The sequence below is a fragment of the Larus michahellis genome, chromosome 4 (assembly GCF_964199755.1).
Source record: "Larus michahellis chromosome 4, bLarMic1.1, whole genome shotgun sequence".
NCBI lineage: Eukaryota > Metazoa > Chordata > Aves > Charadriiformes > Laridae > Larus > Larus michahellis.
Genome location: NC_133899.1, coordinates 81,818,533 through 81,844,718, shown reverse-complemented (window position 1 = coordinate 81,844,718; position 26,186 = coordinate 81,818,533). Strand labels below are relative to the sequence as shown.

Below are 26,186 nucleotides of genomic sequence, written 5' to 3'. Positions count from 1 at the left end.
ATTGATCATCCTTACATACATTTTCATTATAATACAATATGGTTGATACTATTGATTGTGTGGGGTAAAGGAACACAAGAATTCTAGGTAATAGAGAATTTTAAGTGATACCGTTTCTGTTTTTGAAGAAGGTAATTATATAATATTCTTACTAGTTAGACTTCCAAAATAATATGCCTTTGACAATGAAATACATCAAATTTTTGTCCCTACTTCTGAAAAAAACAAGACTAGCAATTGTATTTCTATATACTTAAATGGATGTTAATTGCTTGCAAGTTGTGATTCATTTTATCATTCTATTACTGATATCATAGCAACCACTTTCTCTACAATAGAAAGCGCTTGATTAGTATCTTAGGTTAAATGACAGTGCAGCAGGATGCTTCTGACAATTTTTGTTACGGAAATATTTCTTTCCAGTACGTGCTGTTAATTCTGTCCTACGAGCGATGCAAATGTTTAAACCCTCTACTTTACAAAATATGTTTTAGCCTATGCCTTAATAATTATGATCTCCATTGCCTCATGCAAAGAGGTTTTTTAATGTTTTTCATCTTGATGAAGGTGTATGGGCGAGTCTTCGTTCAAGCAACCGATTTATCAACACTCAGACTCCATTCATTGATGTTGGTGCAAGACTTGCAGGGAAAGATAACACCACTTCCTACAGTAGCAGCCCTTTTCTGCAAAGTCAGCTTTTGAGACGGCAAGCAGCCCTCTACATATTTGGAGAAAAATCTCAGTTGCGGGTAATGGCAATTTTTTTTTTGTTAACATAAGTTTTGTTTGGCTTGAGTTTAATAACCCTAATGTTTTTACAAAACATTAAATAATATTCTATATAAGGTGGGCAGATAGCTCTCCTAAAAGTGTAAACTTTTATGAGGATTATTCCTATATGCAGAATAACAATGCGGTATAACTCAGTGGGGGGTGGAGAGGTGAAAATCAAACTCTGTGGCTATATAATACAATAAAGTTAATATAAATAAAAACATACAAAATTATGTTAAAGATCAGGCTCAAACTCACAGGAGTTCTGTGAGTAGAGAGCCCTATTTGTCAGTTTTGGTCAAGTGCTGATGTGTAGTAGAGCTAAGGCATACAAAGATGGGTAACAGATGGCCGGAGAAATGGAATAGCTTTTATACAAGGTAAGAGCATTCAAATTGGGAAAGACCTGACTAAGACAAAATACATTGCCAGGCAACAGAGCATTCAACAAAGCCTTCATATTTGGAAGTTGCCATGTCTTCACTGTCTCAGCTGTCTCCCTGCATTGGCTTTGCAGGGAGCACAGGCGGCAGAGTTTGGCTGCTGAGATAACGATGAATGATGGGACTGTAGTGGGGAGTGGGGCTGGTGTAGCGGCGGTGGAGCTTGCTGCCCCTTGTAGAGGCTGTTCAGAGCTATTCCAAGGGAAGTGCTGGAGGTCTGTATCTGTAAATTCATGCTTTCAGAATCACACTAATTGCACCTAAGTACACGCTGCTGTACTCTGATTCTGCTGACGACTCATCTGATGTTCATCTGAGTTGTCATCTCAGTGATTTCTAGTTCGGGAAACGTGAAACAGACTTATTTGTCAATTTAGAGTGCAATTTTATTTTTCCTGATGTGTTGAAATATGTTTTGAAGCAAATGGAATGTTGTTAGTCAGGAAAGTGATTACCAGAGAGGAAGACCTTCATTACCATGGGCAATGCTTAAACTCCCATGAAGGCAAATTGATGTGAATAAGGCTAACCCAGATGTCTGTCCTTCCTGATTTGATTACACGAAAAGGACCATTATGTCTACAGTTTCATACACCTTTGTGGATAGACTGTAGTATTTTAGATGCAGTTGTTTAAGAAACAGGTATTCTCTGCATTAATTCTTGGTAGTTTTACTTTTTTTCAGAAAACTTTTTTTTTTAATCTCTGCATTCAAAGATTGAAAAATCAGGTGTTTTCTGATTTTTTTATTCCAAATGTGACCATACATGAAATACTATGTATTTTTTGAAATATATAACTTCCAAAGGCATTTATTCGTAGTAGGAAAATACATCACTATTCAATTCTTTAATAAATTATGTTATTTGAGGAGATGAAACAATCATGCTGTATCAGAATGATGAATCAAAATTCTTTACAAATTTTGTTTCTGTTTTGGCTTTTCTTTGTAATTTCAAATGTTCTTTTATACCTTATTTGTATTTTCAGTTGTGTTTTTAAATGATGGTTGTGTATCAGGTATTATTTCTTAATCAATTTTTACTTTGTCTTTTCTAATTGGTTTACAAATTCATTTTCCTTTTGGTTTCTTCATTACACATTTGTGCACAAAGTAGTAATTTTTAATTAGTTAGATTTCATTTGACATTCTATCACTTTCTAATATAATTAGCATAACAGTAATTGATGGAAATTACTGTTAAGTCTATAATCAGTGTTCTGATTTAATATAATAAAGCATAATAATATAACATAAAAGACTAAAAAGACATTTCAAAAGTAAACTTTATTTATCACTATTAGAACAAACTGGTCTTTTGAACAGTAAGAAAACTGTTTATTTTCCAAAAATTTTTCAGTTTTATTGAGTTGGTGTTTTCATTTGCATTTCTAGAAAATGTTCTTCCAAAAGTTTTCAAACAGCTCTATTTACATCAATTTTTTTCATTTTGTTAAGTTTTCTTTTATAACTGTAAGTCCCAGAAGGCTCTGGCAAAGGGGACACTTTGATGAGAAGGAATGTAGGCAGAGTAATGCAAGAGAAACAATTACATAGAATTAAATTGCAATAATCCAGTAGTAACAATTGTTTGCATTTTTATTTATTTGTTTTCTTAATGAATGGTAAGTGAAGAGTTCAACCGTGCGTCTAAAGATATGTAGTAGAAACATCTTTAGTCTGCTACTTTGAAGTGACCCTTTAGACCACTTGGGAAAAAATGGAAGTTATTTAGTGTATCGGCTAGTCACAAACTAGGTAGGGATAATATGTTAGTGCTTGGTATAGCTTAAAGCATTTTTAATGTGTTACAATACAGGTGTGTATTATTATGCAGAATATGAAAAGACTACATTGGATGTACAAACAACAAGCATTGGACAAAATCGACACAAAATAGTCTGAATTTCAGTAGAATTTATGTAATTTGGAAATTGTTTAAAAATCAATGCTTTGAGGATCCCTGCATTATGCTAGGTGATTTCCTTTCTGGTTTAGAGTTTACAGATTTTTCACTTTTTTTTGGCTTTGTTTAATAATACGATTTTGCAGAAGATGAGTCATCTCTGGGCATTTCTGAGGAAAAGTGTATTGTGTTAGCAAACGTAAGAATAAAATTACATAGTGATTAAGTGATTCTTTTGAGCCTGCTCTCCTTGATCTGTATCTAGTCCATAAGATCAATTGAACTTTTGTTGTTGTATAAAGGAATCTTGTTGATTTTTGATTGTGAAGTATTTTCCTAGCTTTTGTTAGCATACTGCTAACTTGGAATTTGCTGGCTTTATAAAAGGCTTGGCAGAGCAGGTATTACGGATGTTAATTGCTATAAGGACCTGCTTAATTCTGCTAAATCTCATGTCACATAAATTGATGATACAAACAGAAATATATAATATTTTAAGGAAATTGTGCTACTTTTCTCAATTGCTTTTATCATACATTCTTACAACTTAGCATTCTAAAACCAAGTTTGGTAGTTAGAGGTATTGAATTTATTTTTGAACTGTGCCAAAATATAAACATAATTAAATCTGGGCTTTCACTTTCCTACCTTTTCACTTGGCCATCCTATGAATCAGCTTAATGAAGATTATTTGCAGTCCAATTTTAATTCCATGGAAGTGCAATTTCTGAAGAAAACTGATAAAGTTTGCTGTGATGATCTTCAGTGATGCTTCATACGTGAAAATTGTTTTTTCCTAATAATGTTCTCCATATTACTGTTTTCATCATAGTTCTTTTTTTTCAGTTAACTAACTTGATCATAGAATGGTTTGGGTTGGAAGGGACCTTAAGGATCATCTAGCTCCAACCCCCCTGCCATGGGCAGGGACACCTCCCACTAGACCAGGCTGCCCAAAGCCCCATCCAGCCTGGCCTTGAACACTTCCAGGGATGGGGCATTCACAGCTTCCCTGGGCAACCTGTGCCAGTGTCTCACCACCCTCACAGTAAAAATTTCTTCCTAATACCTAGTCTAAATCTACACTCCTTCGGTGTAAAACCATTACCCCTCGTCCTATCGCTCCACACCCTGATAGAGTCCCGTCCCATCGTTCCTGCAGGCCCCCTTTAGGTACTGGAAGGCAGCTCTTAATTCAGTCCTCCTCTCTTATTGCTCATTTTCTAAATGCAGTAAGTAAAACAAAACACGAAGAATTCTGCTAGGAAAACCTCCTGGAAATTATGTCAGGTATTCCCTGGCTGCTGTTTTGTGTTGAAGTAGGTGCTTTAGACAAACAACTGTCTCAATGTGCAGTGACTGCTTAGATAAGTCAGCTAGTTTGCAGTTTTGGGGGTTCTTTTTTGGATTCAAGGGTTACTTTTTTCTGCATTATTGAACTACTAGAATCTGTCCTGTACTGTTGGTATGTCATCCATACAGTTATTTTAATTTTTATTTATTTATTGTTAATTTGCTCTAAAAATCCAAAGGGAAGCACATTATGTTGTGTACAAAGAACTCAACAGATTTATCGCTCAACTTTGGTTTTTTACTGTTAATAATAATGTTAATATCAATATTATATAATAATATATAATTAATAATAATAATAATGTGACTGCTGTGCAATACACTTTGCTGTTGTGAGTAGTAGATGGGTACTTTATTATCATACATTTTTCAAGTGTAGTAAGGATTTTTGTTATCCTTGGGAGGTGTTTAACTAAACAGATTTTTTAAATTAGGAATTGAAATATTTAGCAATAAAGAAGGCAGGACTTTGAGATTTGATGAGACTGTCAGTGAAAAATATGCTTCCCTTTTAAATTACATCTACTGTTGTCCTTTTCAAACAGGGATTCAAACTTGATTTTGCTTTGAATTGTGAATTTGTTCCTGTTGAATTCAGTGACATTCGACAGACAAAGGCAAGCTTTAAAAAGCTGATGAGAGCTTGTGTTCCCAGCACTATTCCTACTGATTCCGAGGCAACATTCCTGAAAGCACTTGGGGAGTCAGAGTGGTTCCCACAGGTAATTTATATGACAGGTACTTCTAGTAATCTATATGCAGTACTGCTTGCACAAAAGAAAATTCAGGCTCTTCTGACAGAGAGCTATTGTTTTCTAACCAGCTGTTCTTCTTTTTTCATTGTAATTATTTTGCATACTATCAATTCTGTCATTACATAGGCGCTATTATTTTAATGCAATCATAATATTTACAAATGGGGGGACATTATAATTTATGGTTTATAACATGGAACACATACACAAGTAGAGGTGACTGTTTTTTCTGCCTATATAAATTTATGGGTTTGGTTTGAACTGCTTCTTCTTACTTTATATATTTTAAAAATCAAAAATAAGTATAGAACAATAAATGAGCCTTTTGATTTTAAAACTGATTTTAAAACTCTTCGTATGTGTTCCCACCCTGAATTTCCATATGCGTAAGTATTTAACAAATAAGCTAGCATCTGCCTACTGTTGTGGGATATGGGGAAGTGTTTGCAGGGGAGAGGGGACTCTGTGTGTGTGTGTTAATCTGTTCTCTCTCAATCTGTTCCTTTACTACCCTATTTTGTATTCACTTATATCAAGATGAACCAATTGAAGGCAAGACTGGAAGTAACTTTGCAAGATTCAGATTAAGAAGGATGTGGGAAAATCAGCCCTCTGTAAATCTAAAACCATTTTAATTATAGGGAATGTTTTTTAACAGTTGCATGTTATGTTTGGAATCCTCTGCTGAATAAATTCTTCTCAACTGCAATTAATCATAGTAAACAGAATAGGCTCTTACGCTGATTTCTTAAGGAGGAAATACATGTGAGTAACACAGTCATTTGAGTAATTACCCACCAGAAAATGTACTCCTAGTTGAAATGTGCTACGGTGCAAGGAGTGGTTTCACTTCTTCCCTTGAGGTGTGATCACTTGATCACTCCTTAGAGAGCATAGGACCTGGTCATTGCTGTGTCAGGCCACCGCAGTGTTCAAGAAGGGGAGATGTGGAAAGAGCGCAAGGACTCGACTCCCTCATCATTTGAACACTTCCCATTACAGAGTAGTTGAGCATGTTGGTAAGTGTAGATAAATGAACTGAATGTCACTTTGATGAAGTAAACATGTCCGTACAGCAGCACAGAGATCAAGGCGAGATTATAACATTGGAGTTACTCTCTTTTGGCACATTTGAAAGGAAAAGTAATCACGTATGACTCTGCTCAGGACTAGATCATAATGTCATACAATAGCTGTGTGACATTTAAACCACATTTCTGTGGTTTAAATCATGTCATATCTGACTTATGTGGTAGTTAATTTATGACTGATTGGACACATTTTCTACTATTCCTGTGAAAGGACATAGATCTGTCATCTTGGAAATGTGTTTTCATTGTAGTAAGCTTTCCTCTCCTGGGTAATGGAAGTTACACAGTATTGATCTTAACACTGTATGGGCTAAATAGTTCTCATGTGAATATATAAGAAAAAATTTGAAGTGCTGCCCTATCTTCTGAATACAAATAATAAAAATAATATTTTGCATTTTTTTATTGAATATGTATAACCAGATTGCACATCAGTTTCTTCATTAAAGGTGACAGAAAATGGTCTTTCTTCTATTCTACTGCCTAAGAAAGTAAAGAACAATAAACTAACAGCTTAGTTTTAAAAGTGGTGCTCTTCTCAATCTTTTTCTATTAAAAATTGCAGGAAAATTAGTTTTTTCTATTTTCTAAGTTATAACTATGTGAATGTTCGGAGGACTTAAGTGTTTTCTATCACAATTTCCATGGTAATATTCATAGGATTGGGGTTTTTTTTAAGAGAAAAAAAATCAGACTGCCCTAAACAAGGATGAATTTTCGAGGGTTTAACTGTTGTTTGGTTGATTTTTTTCCTCTTATTTTCTCCAATTTAATTTTGTTCTCCCTGAGTCACTTCCCTGTGCCTTCTGTACTTTCTGAACTTTTCCTTGCATACATGATCTTAGGTGTCTCTTGACTTCTTTTGTTTATTTGTTTCCTATATTGATTTCTCCCTTCTTTCCGTCTTTCCCCTTTCCTACTGCTGCTATTGGTTGGATTGTACTCGGTGCTCTGCAAAGAGCAGTTTTATTCTACTGTAAAAAACTGCATTGCTTACATATTATCTGTTATGTTGTTTACCAAGAATGCTGTCATAGTATGACAAAAATATGATATCATTATAGATTTTCCTTTTAGTATGATACAGAACATCATATAGATTTTCCTTTTAGTAATAATAATGTGAAGTCTCATAGTAAGATAAAATTGCTCAAATTCACCTACGTTTTTTAACCTGGTTATACCTATCATGTTTGAATCAATCCCATTCAAGCCAATAACCCTTGGAAATTAACTAACCTGCCTGCTCAAGGAATTTTAGTATCACTGCGTAATGAATGTTAGAAGGCAAATAACTGATGTCCTCTTCCCATATGTTTTAGCCAGTCTGCCCAAAAGCAAAGTATAAGAAACACTGTTTAATCTATCTAAACTACTTCCAGATTTTAGAAATAGGGTTTTTCTGTGTTTGCTTTTAGGTTTGTTATTTGGTTTTTTTCATTATTATTCAGTTCATTAATTTCCGCCTTCCGTGAGATCGAGCATTAGAAATGTTATCTTGTGAATATCTTACATGGGTTCTCCCATCAAAGTACTTAGTAAATTTATGCAACCTTAACATTTCACAGGAAACTATTTTAGTGTTAAGCCAAGGATGGGATTTCTCTACAATAAATCTGTCAGCTGTGTTGTTCTCATTCTCCTTTTTATGACAGCTATTTTTTACAGTACTCATTGGTTTTAATAGTTTAAGTTCCTATCTTCAAATCTTTGCTTAGTTTTGTTGTAGTTCGGATGAAAATCCTGAGACTGTTATATTTGATAGCCTTCTGATCTGTTGCATCAATGCATTTCTCTGTGCTACATGTAGATTTCAGAATTCATATTTTAAGTATGAAAAGATTCTATATTGATACTGTCTAGAAATGTATATTATACTTATGTTACTTATTTGTAATACTTTCTAGCTTCACAGGATAATGCAATTGGGTGTGATCATCTCTGAGCTCCTGGAAAATGGTTCTTCTGTCATGGTTTGTTTGGAAGATGGCTGGGATATTACCGCGCAAGTAAGCTGCTATTAAAACCTCAAAACAGTTAAATATTAAGAAAAAACACCCAGCAATACTTTCTTACACAAGTGACTGATAATTTGGTATAATATTAATAAGTTTGTCCTGTGGCAGCAGAGAAGAAACTAAAATGCATGAATCCTTGCATTCATTTGCAATTTACACCATGAAAGAGTTCCTTAGAGTTAATTCGTTCCAAAGGTCCCGATGGACTTACAGTTCTAAGGCTCAGATATAAAATCTGCATTCCTACACGTGGCCATATGTAAGAATGAAAGTTGACAGTTGCCACAACAGATCATTTATCTTTGTAAACACAATACACTTTTTAAACACAGGAGGGAAGGAGAGGAATTCTTTCTCTTGCCATTCACTTCCCATAAATAAATTTAGGAGACCACACACAGGGAGAAAATTAAATTTGTGCTAAAGTGACTGTAACACCTGCTGCAAAGACGGATCACCAGAACAGATAAATTTGTGAAACAAGCTATAAATTATGTGAATGAAGACCCATTGCCTCATTTAATGGATGCATTGTGTCCATGTAGTTGCTTCATAATTCAGAAAATAAACACAGATATCATTAATTCTAGTAAATAAAAACTTCATGTGCAGCCACCATCCTGATACCAGGTAAACAAATCCACAAAAGAATGCTATGTAAGTACTGGAATCATTGTCAAACGGTGAAGAATTGAGAAGGGGACATACATAGCTGTAAGTGAAAGAAGTCTGTGCTGCATTTTAAAGTCTCCCGAGATGCTGTCTGTAAAAAACAGGCTGAAGTTGGCTGCTGAGCACCATAGCATGGCAACACTGCAGAAACTCTAAATTACCCTCAGGACTAGTTCTTTAACGCTTTCTTTGCTGAAGTAGCTGATACTATTTTATAAATGTTTATTATCCTTCTTTTATTAATAAAAGTGGTTTTATTTCAAATGTAATTTAAATGTGATAAGCATTATAATGACTTCCAAAGGCTATAGTTGCTTAGGTTTGACTTTTACAGGTATCATACAGTCTCAATGTAATTGAAGCTTTTACATGTGAGATATTATTCAGTTTGTTTTATAAAAATAATTAATGTATGTGGTAAAATGCTTGTAACTGTGTTTATATGATGGCTTTTGTTTCCTTGAACTATAAACAGATTAGGAAATGTTTATATTCATTGACTGAAGTGTTCTCCTAACATGATATATCCTGTCTTGTGATCTAGGTAGTATCTCTGGTGCAGTTACTCAGTGATCCCTTCTATAGGACGCTTGAAGGCTTCCGAATGCTGGTGGAAAAAGAATGGCTTTCTTTTGGTCATAAATTCAGTCAGCGTAGTAATCTGTCTCTCAATTGTCAGGGTAGTGGATTTGCTCCTGTTTTCTTACAGTTCCTAGACTGTGTGCATCAGGTAAGTCAATCTCTACCTGATTTTAGTTTATAAGAAGAATTCATAAATAAGTGCGTAGATACCACTATTATAGATGTTATAGATAATGGTTTGCGAGAAGACTAGTAACATCCTTCTCTAGGTTTTATTAAGGTGAGTGGATTTCACCTCAAGAAGAGGTGGGATGGTTGCCTAGAGGAGACTGACCCATCCATATGAAGCAGACGGGGTGGTTGGTATTATGGATCTTTTAAGGTCATTTGTGCAGAGATTTCAAATGGAAGTTTCTTAAGCTTAAGACTGGCTTTTGGCAGTCTGGGTACCTTTATTCATAAGAAATTGATTGATTGTTAGTACAGTGACTAGACAGTTTTTAATTCCTTGCGGTTGATTACAAGATTTGGAGAGGCCTTGTACTCCATCAGTTCTGGAAACAGCAGCTATAAACCAGAGGGATGTGAAATGCTCTTATTTTTATATACACTGCATGTTCAGAAGAAGATGACCACCAACAGTTATGTCGTGTAGGAAGAAGTTAGGTTAAGAATATTACACTCATTTCAGGTTAATTCTAAAGCCTTTCCTTTTCTCATCTCAAACCAGTAGGTATCAATGCTTTGCAGAGTGTATGCAAACACAAGATAGGAGCTCACATAGTTCCTCTTGTACTGTAATAAATCTTAGAAAGTTGACATAAAGAAAAGCAAGGGAATTATCCACGCATACCTGTACAGTATTTTTTTCCCAAGTGCAGAGATCACACAAACTTTGGAAAAAAATGGGTTATCCAGAACAAATATAAAAATTAAATTCAAGGATTTGGGTTTATCGTCATAAAATAGAATGTACCGTGTTTTCTTCGTGGCAAAATCCTTGGTTTTTCTTTAAGTTAGGTTTAACACAATCTGCAGTTCTAAGAACATGGAATAATGTATTATAATCATCTGGCTTTAAAAGTTAGGGTGAAATGTAAAGTGGGGTAAATCCCTGGTGTTAACAACTGTCAGGTATGATTTTGCCTCAAGGTGCCTAAAATATTTCTACTATACATATGAACGTGTCAAGGAAATAGAAGAACATTGCCTTTGTAATTCATCTCACATAGCAGCTTTGGTGCAAGTCACTAGGTATCTGACTCTTCTCTATCTTTAAGAAGGAATATAAAGTATACAAGTTACTCATAGATACGTTTTACAGGAAGGTTTGTGTTTTCTGGTTTTGGGTCTTAAGCTGTGTCCACATGCCTGGCTGCAGCTATATCGGCAGAAAAATTATCTCCTGCAGGCCTACTGGAGCTATTCATCCCTTTTCCTCTGGTGGAGATAGCACCCTTCCAGTCTGTTAGCTAAGGGGTTCATGTGAACCTGCCTGCCTTTTTCAAAGTGGTAGAAAAAAATTGGTAGAAAAGACCATCTTATTTTGGTGGGTGTGGGTTTAGAAGCAGTTCAGCAGGTCAATCTGAGGGAGGCAGTAACTTCTCATGAGGAAATATGGGGCTGTCTGGTGGTTATAATCTTTTCAGCCAGTGTTATCTTCAGCCAAGAAAGGACACGGGAACACAGCTTTACTGCATAATCGGTGTAATATAGATAATATAGATTTGTCTGTTATTAGAAAAAATCTTTAGGGTAAATGACTTACAGTCCTATTCAAATGCAACTCTGAGTAAGTTTTCTAGAAAGAGACTTACGAAGATTAATCTTCTAACTTATGATGGCATAGTATCGATTTACCAACAGTATGGTTGCAGTTTGCAAACTAAGAAGTTTTAAACTCTAGGGACTAGTCCCCTCTAGGGACTTCTGAAGTCAAATTAGTGGTTGAAGTTTCATGGGAATTTACTATGAAAAATAAATTTACTGAACATTTGTATTTGAACATTTATGTTGCTTCGTTGGTTTCTGAGAAACTTGTTAGACAACTAGAGAATCCAATTAGACTGCAGCTTGACTCTGAGGTGTAATATATTGTGATCAGTTTTTAAAAATTGCCCGTTCACTGGAAATAAACATTTGATCTTTTCAAAATATTTTTAACCATTATAGTCTCAACATACTAGGTGCAGTAGGAAAGTCACCATAAAGCCAGTATGTGCATTAAATGTCATGGGTTAAACTGAAGATACAGAGAAAACAAATGAAGGAGTGATTCCTAAATTAGAACTGTATCATCTTGTAAAAAGTCATTGTTTATGCCAATATCTCCAGGTGTCAGCTGAATTATTAATGCGGAATCATTCTTTCACAATAGCAGCATCTGGCAGATTCTCTGCTTCTAAGACTGAGTTATGAAAGTGATGTCAGTGCAGGAAGCTTTTCTTATTTTTCTTCTGTGTCTATTTGGTAGTTTATTACAAATTATTAAATTATTAATTTAAACATATTAAAACAGAATGATTTTCTAGAACTGACTCCTTTTAAGCTCAATAAGGAGCTCTGTTAACGGCACCCTGTGTAAGACGAGGTGAGTGTGCTACTCCCATGGTAGATGTATTCAATTATTCCAGTGTTTGCAGGAGTAGCCTCTTAGTGATTACTAGCACAGAACATTTTGGAGTATTGTAATTCTTATTTAAACTAAGTAAATATTGATATATAATGGGATTACAAAACCAAAATTTATGGCAAAACTAAGGAAGGCTGATAGAAGTATAAGATTATTAAATACATTTAGGAGATATTTAAGTTTATTGGGAACATGGTGATTTGAAAAAGAATTCTAAAATACTGAGTTTGTCTAATCATAATATTAGAAACATCTATTGGTTTACTCAGGTTTTAAATGTTCACATATTATGGAGATTATGCATTTTAAAAGATGATGCAGTTGTTATTTTCAAAGATACCCTGTCCCTGTAGACTTATCTTTCTAGGCGGTACGTGTTGAAATTGCTAAGTATAAAACATTGCTTTTAATTTACATGCAAATTTTGAGTATATGCCTTAAAATTAATGAATTACCTGAAATGGCACCAAAGAGTTACCAGAGAGAAACCAGCTATATTTAACCTCAACATAAGTGATTATGTTGCCTACAGTAATAAAAATATCTCTCCTATGTTTATTTTTAATTGCTTAAATTAATACAAGTATTTCCTCCTATATTAAATTTCTAATTTATCACTTCTTGTGTTGGAGCTGTATTTTTTCAAGAGCTTTTTTTCCCCTGATAGCTCAGCAGTTTTAAATTTTGCAGTCTGCACTGCAGCTAAACAAATCGGCAATAACAGTAGTCATTTCACCTAGCTGTGCTATCTTTCCCATCTTCATGTGTGCTGAAATCAGCCACAGCCATTAACACAGCCAACAACAATAGCTACAATATTCACCTTTATCAAAAAATGTTTTAGATTATAGTTGTTTTCACTTAAAAAGTAAATTATATTATTATAACTTCTAGTTACTTGTAGTTCCAGAAATCTCAGAATTGGGATCACTCACAACACCTAGATCCATGACAGGATTTTAGTAGCAGCTTATTGTTGTAACTCTTCAAATGTATTAGAATAATTATTGGACCATAAGTACAAATTAGGACCCTGTATAAATTATGTCAAATAGCAGAATGTAGCCTTTCCTTCTTACAATATATTAAAGGAAACTTTTCCTAACCCAAGGTGGAAAATGTGTACTAAACTACTTGTATATGTGTCTAAATGCACACACATATGCAAAGCTTTTTGGATTTCAGCTTAAAAGTACATTATCTCATTTTTGAATAGAATTGGTGTACTCTGATTATATTTTAATCTAATATATGCCAGAAAAAATATTTTCTTTTTAATAAAGAGAACTAAAATATTACTTTGTCTATGAAGTTGAACTCCTGAATTTATTATAGAAAAAAATTTGCTTAGCTTTATTCTTAGAAAGCAGTGCAGGAATGTAGTTATTTGTATCAGGGAGAAGTGGGGATGAAGTAAGCGTGCGTATATCGAACTGAGACATCTTAACCTATCTTAGCATTTTAAATGCCTAGCCTCGAGCTAATATTGAGATATGATAACAACAAATTCTCTGACTAGAATGCTGTGTATGTGTTTATAGGGCCTTTCAAGGGATTTTCCTGTCACTGTTGTACGTTCAGTAGATAACCTTTCCTTGCTAAACGCATTTGTTTTCTTTATTTAGCTGGTTGGGGTTTTTTTTCAACTGGCACATGAAAATCTAAAAATCAAGGAGCCTCACGTAGTCTAATACTAGTTTCCATAAGTACCAAAAAAAAAAAAAAAATTCTGTCTTGAGGAACTGATAAATAAAGGGAAAAGATGGAATGGGAAAGTCAGAGTGGTGGGAATGCAAAAGACAAGACATGGGAAGATTGCAGAACTGAAGGTATTTTCCAAGTTTGATGTGAAGTTAGACAAAGCACAGTGGGGCATATTTCAGATGTGAAATTCAATCAGCAGTTTCTTTTTTGATTGCAAACTGTACGTATATCCATTTTAATTGGGAATTTTTAGTTAAATTACCATGCTTAATTCTGGAAATAATCTTATTTGAAGAGTAAATTTTAAATTTGAAGTGAACGCGTGAAATTTCTGCAAGCAATATCTCATCAAGATTAACTTTAGAATCTTAAATTTTATATGGGTATCAGGTATAAATATCATCAATCATTAACGCTAAAAAATTTTGCCATGAATATTAAATTTAATGCTTCATATCTTACACTGGGGTCTTTCTGATAATGTTCGAGAGGAAGCAATTGTGAAGAGCCAACTATCCCACATTGCTGTACTCTGATAATCTTGTATTGTCCTCTTAAATGTCTACTCCTGACTCGTGTTGGAGACATTCACTGAATTAGATGGATCCCAAGCATAACTGAGGATAACAATTTAAGACATTACAGTGTTTTTACTGTTTTAAAAGAATAATGGTAAGACACCTCCTCAGTATGTTTTTCATTTTCTTTCATACTGTAATATTTTGGTGCGTATTTCGAAAAGGAAGAAATATGTGTAGACTAGCAAGTACTTCAGAAATTATCTGTTTCAGTAAAGGTAGATGGAGTATCATTTGCGGCATTATCTCTGTACATGTCTGCTACGTTGAGTTCTGAGCAATAGTAAGGAGTCTGCTGCAAAACTTTCCAATTAAAGTTTGAGTTTCAGCTACATCCAGGAGTATCGTCTTTGCCTATAAAGTTACATGGTTTCTCATGAGTAATCATAAAAGATTTATATCCAGTTTGATTACTTTGGAGAATACTGGGTTTTGTACAGAGTAGAATACTGCTTATTATATTGTACACCCTATCTGCTCGGAAATATTTTTGCAGCATTGACAATACATTAGTTTAATTAACTTTAAAATATTTTTAGACAAAATGTAGGATTTGTGTGTACAGAGAAGACAGCTGCCTATGGGTGTATTTGTTGTCAGCATTCACAGGGGAATTATTTTGCTGTCATATTTCAAATTTTTATTTATTACATATCTATTTGTATTATACCTTAATACCCCTTCTTCTTTTGTTGTGTTTTGTTTTAGATTCATAACCAATACCCAACAGAGTTTGAGTTCAATCAATATTATCTGAAGTTTCTGGCTTTTCATCACATATCAAATCGATTTAAAACATTTCTTCTGGATTCAGATTACGAAAGACTAGAACATGGTATGTGTGATGTTTGTTTATTGCATGTTGGTTTTGTAGTTGACAGTATTTTTCTCATCAATATTTGGTCTACAAAAATTTGGCTAATTTGAGATTGTCCAGTAATTGCATCATGTTGATGTAATGAATTACATTTCAGGAATATACAGGAAAATGGAGGTGAAGAACATGCAGAATTTTCTGAATTAATAATTCCTGAGCCATGCCACTGATTAAGAGAAAGTGGAAGAAATTAGTGCCATGCCACATGGTTAAGTTCCCCCTACTAAATATCTTATTTGAACAGAAACAGAGTCCTTGGGAGTCCTTCAGAGAGTGCATGAAGTTTCAGGAAAGGAAAGCCTTTCTGTCTATTATCTCTCACTTCTTTCTCTTCCATTCTCTTCAGCATTTCTCTTCTTTTATATTTATATAGCGTGTGCAACTTTACTGGTTCCAAGGCCTTCAGAACCCTCTTAATAAACTTCACAACCACAGTTGAGGCTGTTCTTGGAGCTTGTTCTCTAAGAAAAACACTTAAGTGCTCTGAATTTCACTGCTTTGTGTGGGGTGTTTCTCATGGCATATAATCAATTTTAATGCTTTTCTTCAAAACTTTAGTAACTGTGGAACTGAGCAACCATTTTATTTCAATGAATAAGGTTAATTTCCATTATTTAACTTAATTTGAACAAAAGCAAGGAGTTGGAGTCAACGACCTGTGGTACCTTCCAACCTGGATTGTTACATGGTTCTAAAATAGGCGGGGGAAAGGGTGTTTGTCTATTTAGGCTAGTTTGCTTTCAAATACCATTTAATGCAACATAAAATCCTGTTTCCAGTAGTCTTTGGATAAACTATACGTCCTTCCAAAGTCATTTCAGATAGTACAAATCCATGGCTAACTTCTTTACAGTAGCCTGACCTGTTTTCCCTGAAGTGAGTTAGCAAGTAGTTTCAGGTGCAGCTGGTCCAGCAGACTGGAAGGGCCGGTGTCCTCGGGTGGTGCGGGGCAGAACCAGTTACCAGGGCTTGGTGATCTGCTGAGTCAGCATAGCTGCAGGCAGAAAGGGACATTCATAAATACACTCAAGTATTTCAGTAAATTTCAGAACAGGTTTATAAATGTAACACTACTGAATATTTTTTCATACAAAATTGCTATTCTACCAATTTATGGCAGAGTGGCAGTTGCAAAGCACAGCAGTTGTTTCATCAGATGCAGTCTCTTGTTGCGATGGCATTTGATAGTAGATTTTTATTATACATTTGGTCTGTGAAATTCCTTTTGGCTATGCTTTAGTGTTTGTTAGGTATTATCATAAAGCTATCTTTTTGCTGCTGTTATTTTCCCTAGGGACATTGTTTGAAGATAAAGGAGATAAACATGCCAAAAAAGGAATTTGTATTTGGGAATGTATTGAAAAGATGCACAAAAGGAGCCCTATTTTCTTCAATTACCTCTATGCCCCTGCTGAAATAGAGGTATGATTTTTTATTTTTTTTTTTTAAAAAGGTGGTTTGTTATTCTGAGTGATTCCTTGGGTACATTTTGATATCTTAATTGTTCTCAACTGAATTAAGCATTTGGGGTACAAAGTTGACCCACCTTGATTGGTTGGAGTAGCGTCTTCACAGGCTATGTTCTCAATCATCTTAGTTACAGAAATATCATTTAAAGCACCAAATTCTGGAACATGTATTTATGCATCCCACTGAGGTAAATGAAGATCTTTGTTTGATTTCATTTCATTATATGAATGATTATAAAAATGATCTTAAAGTTTGCATATAGATTGTTTAAAAAAAATATTACAGCCTGCAAACCATAATTATGGGGAAATGAGCTTAAGAGTCATAACAATCTGATTGAATCACAGTATCTGTATCACTGTCTTATATGATAATGTACATCCACTAGATTGGACTGTGTCTTTAATAATTATATAAAATTCACGATACATTCGCCATTATAGAATTGCAGTAGCTGGGGACAAAGCAGTCGAGCTATCTCAGGGACTGCAAGAAAAGGGTGCTGTTCTTACTGTAGTCATGGAGACAAGGCTGTTTTAAGAGGTTCCTGCCATCCACTGCCCCACAGATGTTAATTCCTGTGCTGCACTTTCCTGTTTTGTCAGTGACCTTCACCCTGATCAATCATTTGTTTGCATGTCTGTCCACTGCTGGTGACCAGAAAAGATAGTGACGGGACAGTCTCCACTGTCTTGGAGGCCATGGTACCACTCGTATTTTTTTGGTGTTTCTTGGTTTTCTTTTTTGCTCAAGTCATTTCAGCACATTGTATATACAAGCTGCAATAGCAGCTTGCACTCAAATCTGCTATATAAACTGACCTCATTTTAAAAAAAAAAAGAAAATTTTTTTTTTATGGTATTTTGAGTCTGCATCAGATCACTATTGCAATCAACAGTGCAGCCCCCTTCAACCCACACACGTGCACCACGCACACATACTTACACTCACCTAATAAAGCAGTGGTGCAAGGGGGAGGAGGAAGAAAACCGAGAGAGTGACATTCAGTGGACAGAAAGTACTTCAGCTGTCTTTGTTTTAGAGAAATGTCTGTTTTCTCTCCAGAACCGTCACTGTGATGAATTTGGAGCTTGACAAGCTGCTTGATCACTGTAGGGTTTATCCATTCAGCTGTAAACAGTGGCCTGATTAGTAAGCAATCGGGAGTAGTTTTCAATATTTCGATAGTGTTTTCTTTCTCTTTTTGGCAGAAACTATTTTTCCTCATATGAAATGATGTCATAGTAGCAGAATTAATCATAATAGCAGAACTAGTCATTATGACTCTTCAGACTTTAAAATTGCCTGTTCACCTCAGGCTTTCAAGTAATTCCCTTCAAGTAAGGTGCATGCAAACTGAAACTCTTACCTTATTTTTCAAAAGAAAAAAAAAAACCCAAACATTTTTAATACAAGTGATCTGTTTTAAACTACTCTAAAAGATCCACAATCCCTGCCTGTCTACCTCATATTACTGGGGTTTTTCCAAGTGGCACGTCCACCTACGTTATACAGCCTGTCTCCTTTCTCAGATGGTAGAGAGTCTTGGATTTTCTGCTGAGAAAAATTGAAGGGTGATTGCTATCGAGTGCCTTTTGTATCTTTAACAGGAGGCACAAAGACCATGAGGGTACCAACTGCATATGCTGAATTAGAGTTCTTGAGGCACCTGGTTTAGTAGAAGGACACAAATGAGCAGTATATTCCCACAGCTAGTATTAGTTTTAGGTTTTCATCTGACTGAGCCAAGATCTTGCTGTGGAAATTATCAAGCTGCAGCAGTACTCTCCCAGTGCAATATACTGTTCAATTTAGAATAATCTAGAAAATATAGGTATTGTATTGTAAGTCTGAAACTCAAAGACTTCCTTTCTGTCTATTATAATAAAACTTTGTTTCAAATAGGCACTGAAACCAAATGTAAATATGTCCAGCCTCAAAAAGTGGGATTATTATGTAGAAGAGATTTTGGCTACAGGTCCTTCCTATGATTGGACCATGGTAACTGCAAAATGCAGTGTTTCAGAGGAAACTGAACAAACAGATGGTTCACTCTCTCAGACCAAGAGGAAAATAGTATGGCCGTGTTACGATGATGTTAAAAAAATACAACCTGATGCCATCAGCAGCCTTTTAAATGTAAGTACATGTGTTACACAGAACAGTAAGTTCTCTTTTATGCTCATGGAATTCATATTTACTTTTTATTTAATTTATTGTCTTATAGATGTACGGCTATTAAAAGCATCATGATAGATGTCAAAACAGCTATTTAGTAAAAGTGACTGGTTGATCTTGAAGAAGCGATGGTTGGTCTGGGAATCAGTCAGGCTTCCTGCAAAGCTTATGTTATTCTGAATAAACACTTTTCTGCGAGTACACTTTAACAGCAGTTAATAACTATGAGAAACCTATTGATGGATTCATTTTTTTCACAGTCTTTTTTAAATAGTAAGGTAGATAGCATAATAAATTTTTAGGTTGCCGGTTCTAAGAAATGCAGGAACTGTTGTTTTAATTTGGGCAAATGTTGAATCTAGATTTCACGTCCTCTTTCTACTCAGTTTAAAGTAGGTGTGTGGTAAAATGACAAAGACCCAAATTTCCAGACAGATCAGAAAACAGAATCAGACACTTGTTGGTTTTAACACGTGGGAGGTAGATACACAAACAGAAACTGAGCATCTTGGCCCGTATTTCTCAAAAAAGCTTTCCATGATAGCTCTTAGTTTATTCATGTTTACTAGGACCAAACTCACAACCTTAGATGCTTCAGAATATTTTGGTACTTGAAATAGATGCTTGATTTTGGCTTTTTCTTCTTTGGGCTCATGTAGGCTGCTTAGCCTGTGTTCTTTCTTCCTTAGAAGATGAAAAAGGATCCCATTATCATGATGGTTGCTGTGGTTATTTTGAATGATTTAACATCTGTATTTTCTTAAATGTTTGTTGTTTGATTATAGTTAATTAACAGTCCTAATATTTCGATTATAATGTTAATTGATAGCACAGGAAAATGACAAGGACATTTTTCACTTCCTGGAGCTATTATTTCAAGCCACATGCATATTCAGATACACATCACTATGTACATTTTTTTATTTTGAAAACTATTTGCAGACTTTACCTTATGTTAAAGCTGGGGGTTTGCAGCCTAATATTGTAATGCTTGGAAAATTGGGATAAGCTGTGTGTCCCCAAACTCCCCCGAATCAAAGATGATTTTTAGCAAAGTCTTAAGGCAGGAAGTTTCTGAATGGATTTGAGTCCTTGAGGATAGACTTGCTTTTGCTAGACTGTTAGCTTTATTCTGGCACATTCCTCAAATTTCTTTTGGTCCATTCCTTCCAATCATAATTGATCAAACACAGGAACAATGACTGGTTTAAAAAAAAAAAAAAGGAATAAAATAATCACTTGTAAAGCTCCCCTTGACTCAAAATAAGATAGCCAGAACTTCTCAGACCTTATAATTTCACAAATGCAAAGAAAGAGCAGTCTCTCAGCAGGGGTCATATCAGGGATTCTTTAGCAAAAAAACAGAGAGCTTTCGTATCAGGTAATTAGAGGCCAGAAGTACATCAGAAATACAGCAACAATGTTGTTCTGCGTTTCTTCCTGGGGTAGATGCCAAACTATCCATATCCACAACTGTGAGAAACTGCCATATAACAGGGAAATTAGCCATATTATATTCCAAAGATATGTGGGTCAGGTTTTATAGAGTTTAAATGTTATTTGTGAATTAGATTATAGTAATAAAATATAGCAATGGAGAGGAACATTTGGAAAACTTTGAAGAGGTTGTATAAAGGTTACAAAAATATTCTTCTAAGTTTAAAAAGCAAAGTGAACTTTCTTTTAAAACAAGTTGTTAATTTAGGGCTATTGCTGATGTAGGAGAAAGACCTCTCTTTAATCATAAATCCATTGAGAATGTGTTGGTATCCAAAAAATGTTTGAACTGAGACCATATTTAGCAATGGTAAATTATGAAGGAGGATTGATTCTCCCTTAGTTTATAATGATAAGCCCAAATTTGTTTGTTCTGAAGATATGTTTCAATTGAAAACTAGATAGTGCTCTTCAGGATGTAAAGCTGAAACAGAGAAGTTATTGAGTGTCCTAATTAAGAATTTTCCTTGGTAGAATGTGGTGCTCTCCTATTCAGAGCAAAAGGTGTAAATTTTTAGCAGTAAATATTCTAATGTGATTTGGGTACATAACAATTCATCTTTAACCAGATGCATGTGATGGCTCTATGGTTTCCATAAATCCTTATGTTTATGAGTTTTAGAAAGCTAACCAATCTGCACGTTTCATTCATTTAGTCCTAAATGAAGCCTTTTAAAGATTGCAGATAATAAAATGCATTTTAAAATACAGATTTCTGCATAAAGCTTCTCAGTTCATTTCTACCACATCAAAGGCAGCCAACAAATATGAGCTAGGTTGTTCAAATCTTAAATTCTCAAAAGTGTACTTTGGAGACATAAATGGAGGTGCTTTGGAGGTGCTTCTCTTTAAGACCATTTTCTGATGGCCTTTCTGCGTGATAGAAATCAGAAACAACGTACCAATTGTAAGAGTAGCTAACCATCCATTTTTAACAAAAATGAAAGGTAATTGTGAAACAGCACACCTATGTCTCTGTTTTCTCTTTCAGGTATTAGACGCAAATAGTTTTAAAATAATTTCTCCATTTCAAAAAAAATAGATTTCTCCACAAAACTCAAAACCAGCTCATTTGACAGGAACTTTGACGTTCCTGCTGCCTTTTTTTTATTTTATTTTTTTTTATTTATAAGCACTTGCTTTCCTTGCTTGTAAAATTCAGCAAGATTATACCAAGAGTCATGTCTTCAGTACAGGCTAATGTTCTGGGTTAAATGTTTCCCATAAAGACTGTGTCTTCAAATGATCCTTTGACATGAGTATGTTGTGATATATTATAAACGAGCTGACTTATCTGAGTGACATTCAACAAGCGAAGTGCAAAGTCCCTGGCTGTCCCTGGGGAACAGCAAGCTCACTGCGATCCAACAAGGTGCCCTTGCAGCAATAATGACTACTGGTATCCTGGTTTGGATTAGGAGTGCTGTCTGCATCTTGAGAGAGGTGATCCTTTCCCTCTTCTCAGCCCTGCTAAGGACAAACCCTGGAGTACTATGCCCAGTTCTGGGCTCCCTGGTACAAGAGAGAAATGGGGCTACTGGAGAGAGTCTAACAAATGGACACAAAGATGATTAAGGGACTAAGTCGTCTCTCATATGAGAAAAGGTTGAGAGAGTTGGGACTGTTTGTTCTGCAGACAAGAAGGCTCAGGGGCGAATTCTATCAATGTATATAGATATCTAAAGAGAAGGTGTAAAGAAGATGGAGACAAACTCTTTTCAGTGGTGCCCAGTGGCAGGACCAGAAGTAATGGGCACAAACTGAAACACAGGAGGTTCCATCTGAACATCAGGAAACACTTTTTCACTGTGAGGGTGACTGAGCACTGGCACAGGTTGCCCAGGGAAGTTGTGGAGTCTCCAGCCTTAGAGGTACTCAAAAGCCATCTGGAGACAGTCCTGGGCAACCGGCTCTAGATGGCCCTGCTTCAGCAGGTTGGACCAGATGACCTCGAGAGGTCACTTCCAACCTCAGCCGTTCCGTGATACATGCCTGGTTGCTGGCTGTATTATAGGTAGTAATTTACCAATATTGCAGTGAAAATGCAAGTCAAATCCTTGAGGGCAGACACATCTGCAGTGTTTCCCATTAATTTGCCAACGTTCCTAAAAAGGTATTCAGGCCCGATAATTCACTGGGAGTGGCTCAGATTCCAGTATTTTTAAGAATTGTGAGAGATGAACTTACGTGTCTTACAGATAAGCAATTGCATCACTTAACATTTGATGGTGATTGCTCAGAGAGAGGTTGGCAAACTTCAAAGATGCCACTTCAGAATGCCAGTCACACAAATTACTCTGCTGTAAATACACGCCACAAAGAACTAAAGCTGTATAAGGGGTCAATGAATAACCAGCAAAACAGTAAAAACAGCACTTCTGATTGTGAGCTGTTTTATAACTTTCAGTTATATGCCAAAAAGACTGATCCGTCAAAGTGAACCAAAAAGTTTATTCCAAATGTTGAACAACTAATCATGTACAACTTGCTGAACACACAAGTCTGAACACTTGCCAGAGGTAGCAATTCAGTCACTGGATACACATTCAGCATCTTTCTATTTGTAGTGAAAGTCTCAGAAGCCTTCTAGCCCAGGAGTCAAAGAGAAAATACTGACAAGGAAGGACGTCCAAAACAGGATGCTCTGTCACAGTCCAGAGAGTTCACTAGTGTAGGACTTTGTCCACATTGTTTTGTGTGTGCACAAACAAACTGTGGATACAAAGTAGGTGATCAGTCTCTACAGTTCTGGAGTGCCTGCAGAGTTCACTCCTGTCTGTACCCTTCAAATATTACAAAGCACATTACTTAGCAGATACATCTTTTGAAAGGCACAGCCGTGCTAATTGCTTGTAATTACTAATTTCAGAAAATGGATATTTGTACAATTGTACTTGTTATAACCTTTCTTTTTATACATATTGACTTCTTCTCCCATAAGCCTAGGCAACAGGAGATGAACCAGAAAGATAAATTTGAGGACTTTTTCTTTCAAGGAAATGCAGCTTTTCATAGTTCATTCCACACGTGGAAGGAAAACAATCTGACGTTTTTAGTAAAATTTAAAACTTAAGGGGCAAGAGTAAATCTTAGTGATTTATTGACATGTATGTTTTTTACATGGGGTTTATTAAAGGAGAATTTATTCCTAACTTTTCAAGTTATATATAGAAGATTGCTGAAAGTTTTTCATTTTAAGTTCTGGAAGCACTACTCATTGTGGAGCCAAAAAAGAAGGAATGTGACCCAGTTGCTAAGCAACAAGTTTCAGTTACTTCCAGATTCTGCAGAGAAAAACTCGTACGCAGAAGTCAAGACTGGGGCAGAAAGAAAATGATCAGATTAAAACCTGACTAATTTTTAGCACTAAAGAGTTTGTATCCTTTTGCAGCAATTTGGAAAGCCTTTTACATAAAATATCTGTGGTAAATTGATTCAGTCATATGTATCTCATCAGGAAGCATTTTACACTCAGCACTTCGAAAGAAGAACAAGTAATCTAGAAAAGCCTTTAGTCTCGCTTGTGTTCACCGTTCCTTATTTTTCTATCTACCTATGAAGATACTCCAAACAAAACTACTCTGGTTTTATTTTGTGGCAGAAAGAGATTCCCGTAATATTTAATGTATATGTGACTTTCAACTACCTTCGGTATTTAAAACTTCCTCTTTGATTCTTGCTGTTAAGCCAGATTCTTACATTTAGTTTTACTTTTGAGTTTTCTAATTTATCTTCAGCAAGGATGAGTTTGTAGAAACATATTGTTCTGTTACTCTGTCAAATACTGGCTTTTTTATTTTCACTTCTGAGTTCAAAATTTAGTTCAGGAGTGAATTTCCTGGTCAAAATGTTTTCTTACCTTAAAAATATAGTCATTTTCTTGAAGTCTTTCAATCAATAACAATTTCCTGAATAAATTGTTGTTCTAAAAGACCAATAGGAGTTGGAGAATATTATGAAATCTACTTCAATCATTTGGTATAGTAGAAGTAAAGAAAGACAGAGACTTACTGTCTCTACTTCGAAAATAAATGTCTTGGGGTTTAGTTGGCATTTATATATTATGGGAGTTCTCTGTCCTATGGCAATTTTTTGTTCCATCACGAATTCTTAATTGCATTTGCAAAATTTAGGTTTTAATTTGATTTCATTAAGAATCAGATTTTTGTAACAATGTAGTTATTGAAAGTAAAAATATAGAAAGGAAGCATGGCAAGGAATATGGAGCACACATCAAAGTAGAGACAAATGTATCAAACATAAACTAATGCAATTGCCTCTTTTTACTTAATTTTGCATGCACTGTCTTCTTAACGGGAAATAACCCTAACTGGAGGTTATCAACATAGGTCATATTCCCAAGGTCCACAAGAACATGTTGTTACAGTTTGGCATCCAAATTGAATAAATCTTTCTGCTTCGTTTCCTTCTTTTATTACAGCTTTGTATCACATTTTATAAACGAGGGTAAATGTTAATATTGGCAATGTACAATGTTGGTGTCACAGCACAGAATTTGTTCTTTGTAAATATTTTTATAAAATATAGCCTACCCTTATCGTTGTGGTGTTTCTGTTATGGCAGTTGGTATTGAATTTTGTGTGTTCAGGAGAACTGGCAGAGAATTGAAAGCACAATGGCTCCTGAGGCCTGTGACATGCAAGAAGAATGATGTGGCTGATGCTGCACTTGGTTGCCTTTGACTCCTGAGTCTGGTTGATTTCAGTTTATAGCTGATTTGACAGAGGGTTTTGTACTTTACTGGGCAACGTGGCCTAAATGCTCCCTGTGTAAAAATATTGACTAGAAAATGGTTGTATAAAAATGATTGTCAGAAGGTGACCAGTTAGAAGTGTTTATCCTTAAGAAAACCCCTGTTATTTGTTTCAGGAAATCGAAAGGTTGGAAAGTAAATTAAATCAGAGCCCAGAAAGGTGGCAGCTTTTGTGGGAAAGGGTCAAAATGAATCTAAAGGATGACACCAAACAAGACAATGTAAGTAGTAAAAGAGCTCATCCAATGGAATAATTCTTTTCCTGCTATATAGGCTACCTGGGACGCTGACAAAATCACTGTGTTTCTTGGAGTAAAATACTGCTTTTGAAAAATTGAATATGTTGTTCTAACCCATGATACTGGCTCTGTCTTCCTGCATGTAGAAAAATATATTTACACTTGTGCTATTTACCTAATTGCTTTTCCAGAGTGAATTAAGGCATACAGACAAAATAAGCATGAGTATTTTACATATATTTACAAATATATGACTATACATATTTAAATGATTCTTGAAGTATGAAAAAACTCAGTTCCTGAAAGTAGCCAAAAGGACATATCACAGAGTTTCAGAGATGAGTAAAGATATTTCCATGTCTAAATGGAATTTTGGAATTGTAGATTCTAGTAAAGATTTTGCTTGTGTTTCCAGTTCTTGACTGCAGTAAAAAGAATAGCTGACAATATATATATTTTCTAAGTCAAAGGCTGCCTCTTTGCTATCTACATGCATTAGGAAGAAGGTCAGATAGTAGTTTTTGTGAGTTTTCACTGTAAACTTGGCATGGTGAGTTACCAGCTCAAGACTGTACCCTGACTCGTCAGCTTCATGTGCTTGTTGAAATTTGCCAGCCACCATGCAATGGTTAGTCCACA

The 26,186-nt window shown here is 35.3% G+C and overlaps 1 protein-coding gene across 4 annotated transcripts in view; it reads left to right on the top strand.

The window, feature by feature from the left end:
* SBF2 (SET binding factor 2) overlaps positions 1 to 26,186 on the top strand; it is a 269,535-nt gene that overhangs the window by 236,545 nt on the left and 6,804 nt on the right. For all 4 annotated transcript variants that reach the window (XM_074585940.1, XM_074585939.1, XM_074585938.1 and 1 more), the window contains 8 exons: positions 568 to 752; positions 5,026 to 5,202; positions 8,234 to 8,335; positions 9,561 to 9,746; positions 15,221 to 15,347; positions 16,684 to 16,811; positions 18,765 to 18,998; positions 25,425 to 25,529. In XM_074585940.1, coding sequence (XP_074442041.1) covers positions 568 to 752; positions 5,026 to 5,202; positions 8,234 to 8,335; positions 9,561 to 9,746; positions 15,221 to 15,347; positions 16,684 to 16,811; positions 18,765 to 18,998; positions 25,425 to 25,529 — 1,244 coding nt within the window. The remainder of the gene's footprint in view (positions 1 to 567; positions 753 to 5,025; positions 5,203 to 8,233; positions 8,336 to 9,560; positions 9,747 to 15,220; positions 15,348 to 16,683; positions 16,812 to 18,764; positions 18,999 to 25,424; positions 25,530 to 26,186) is intronic.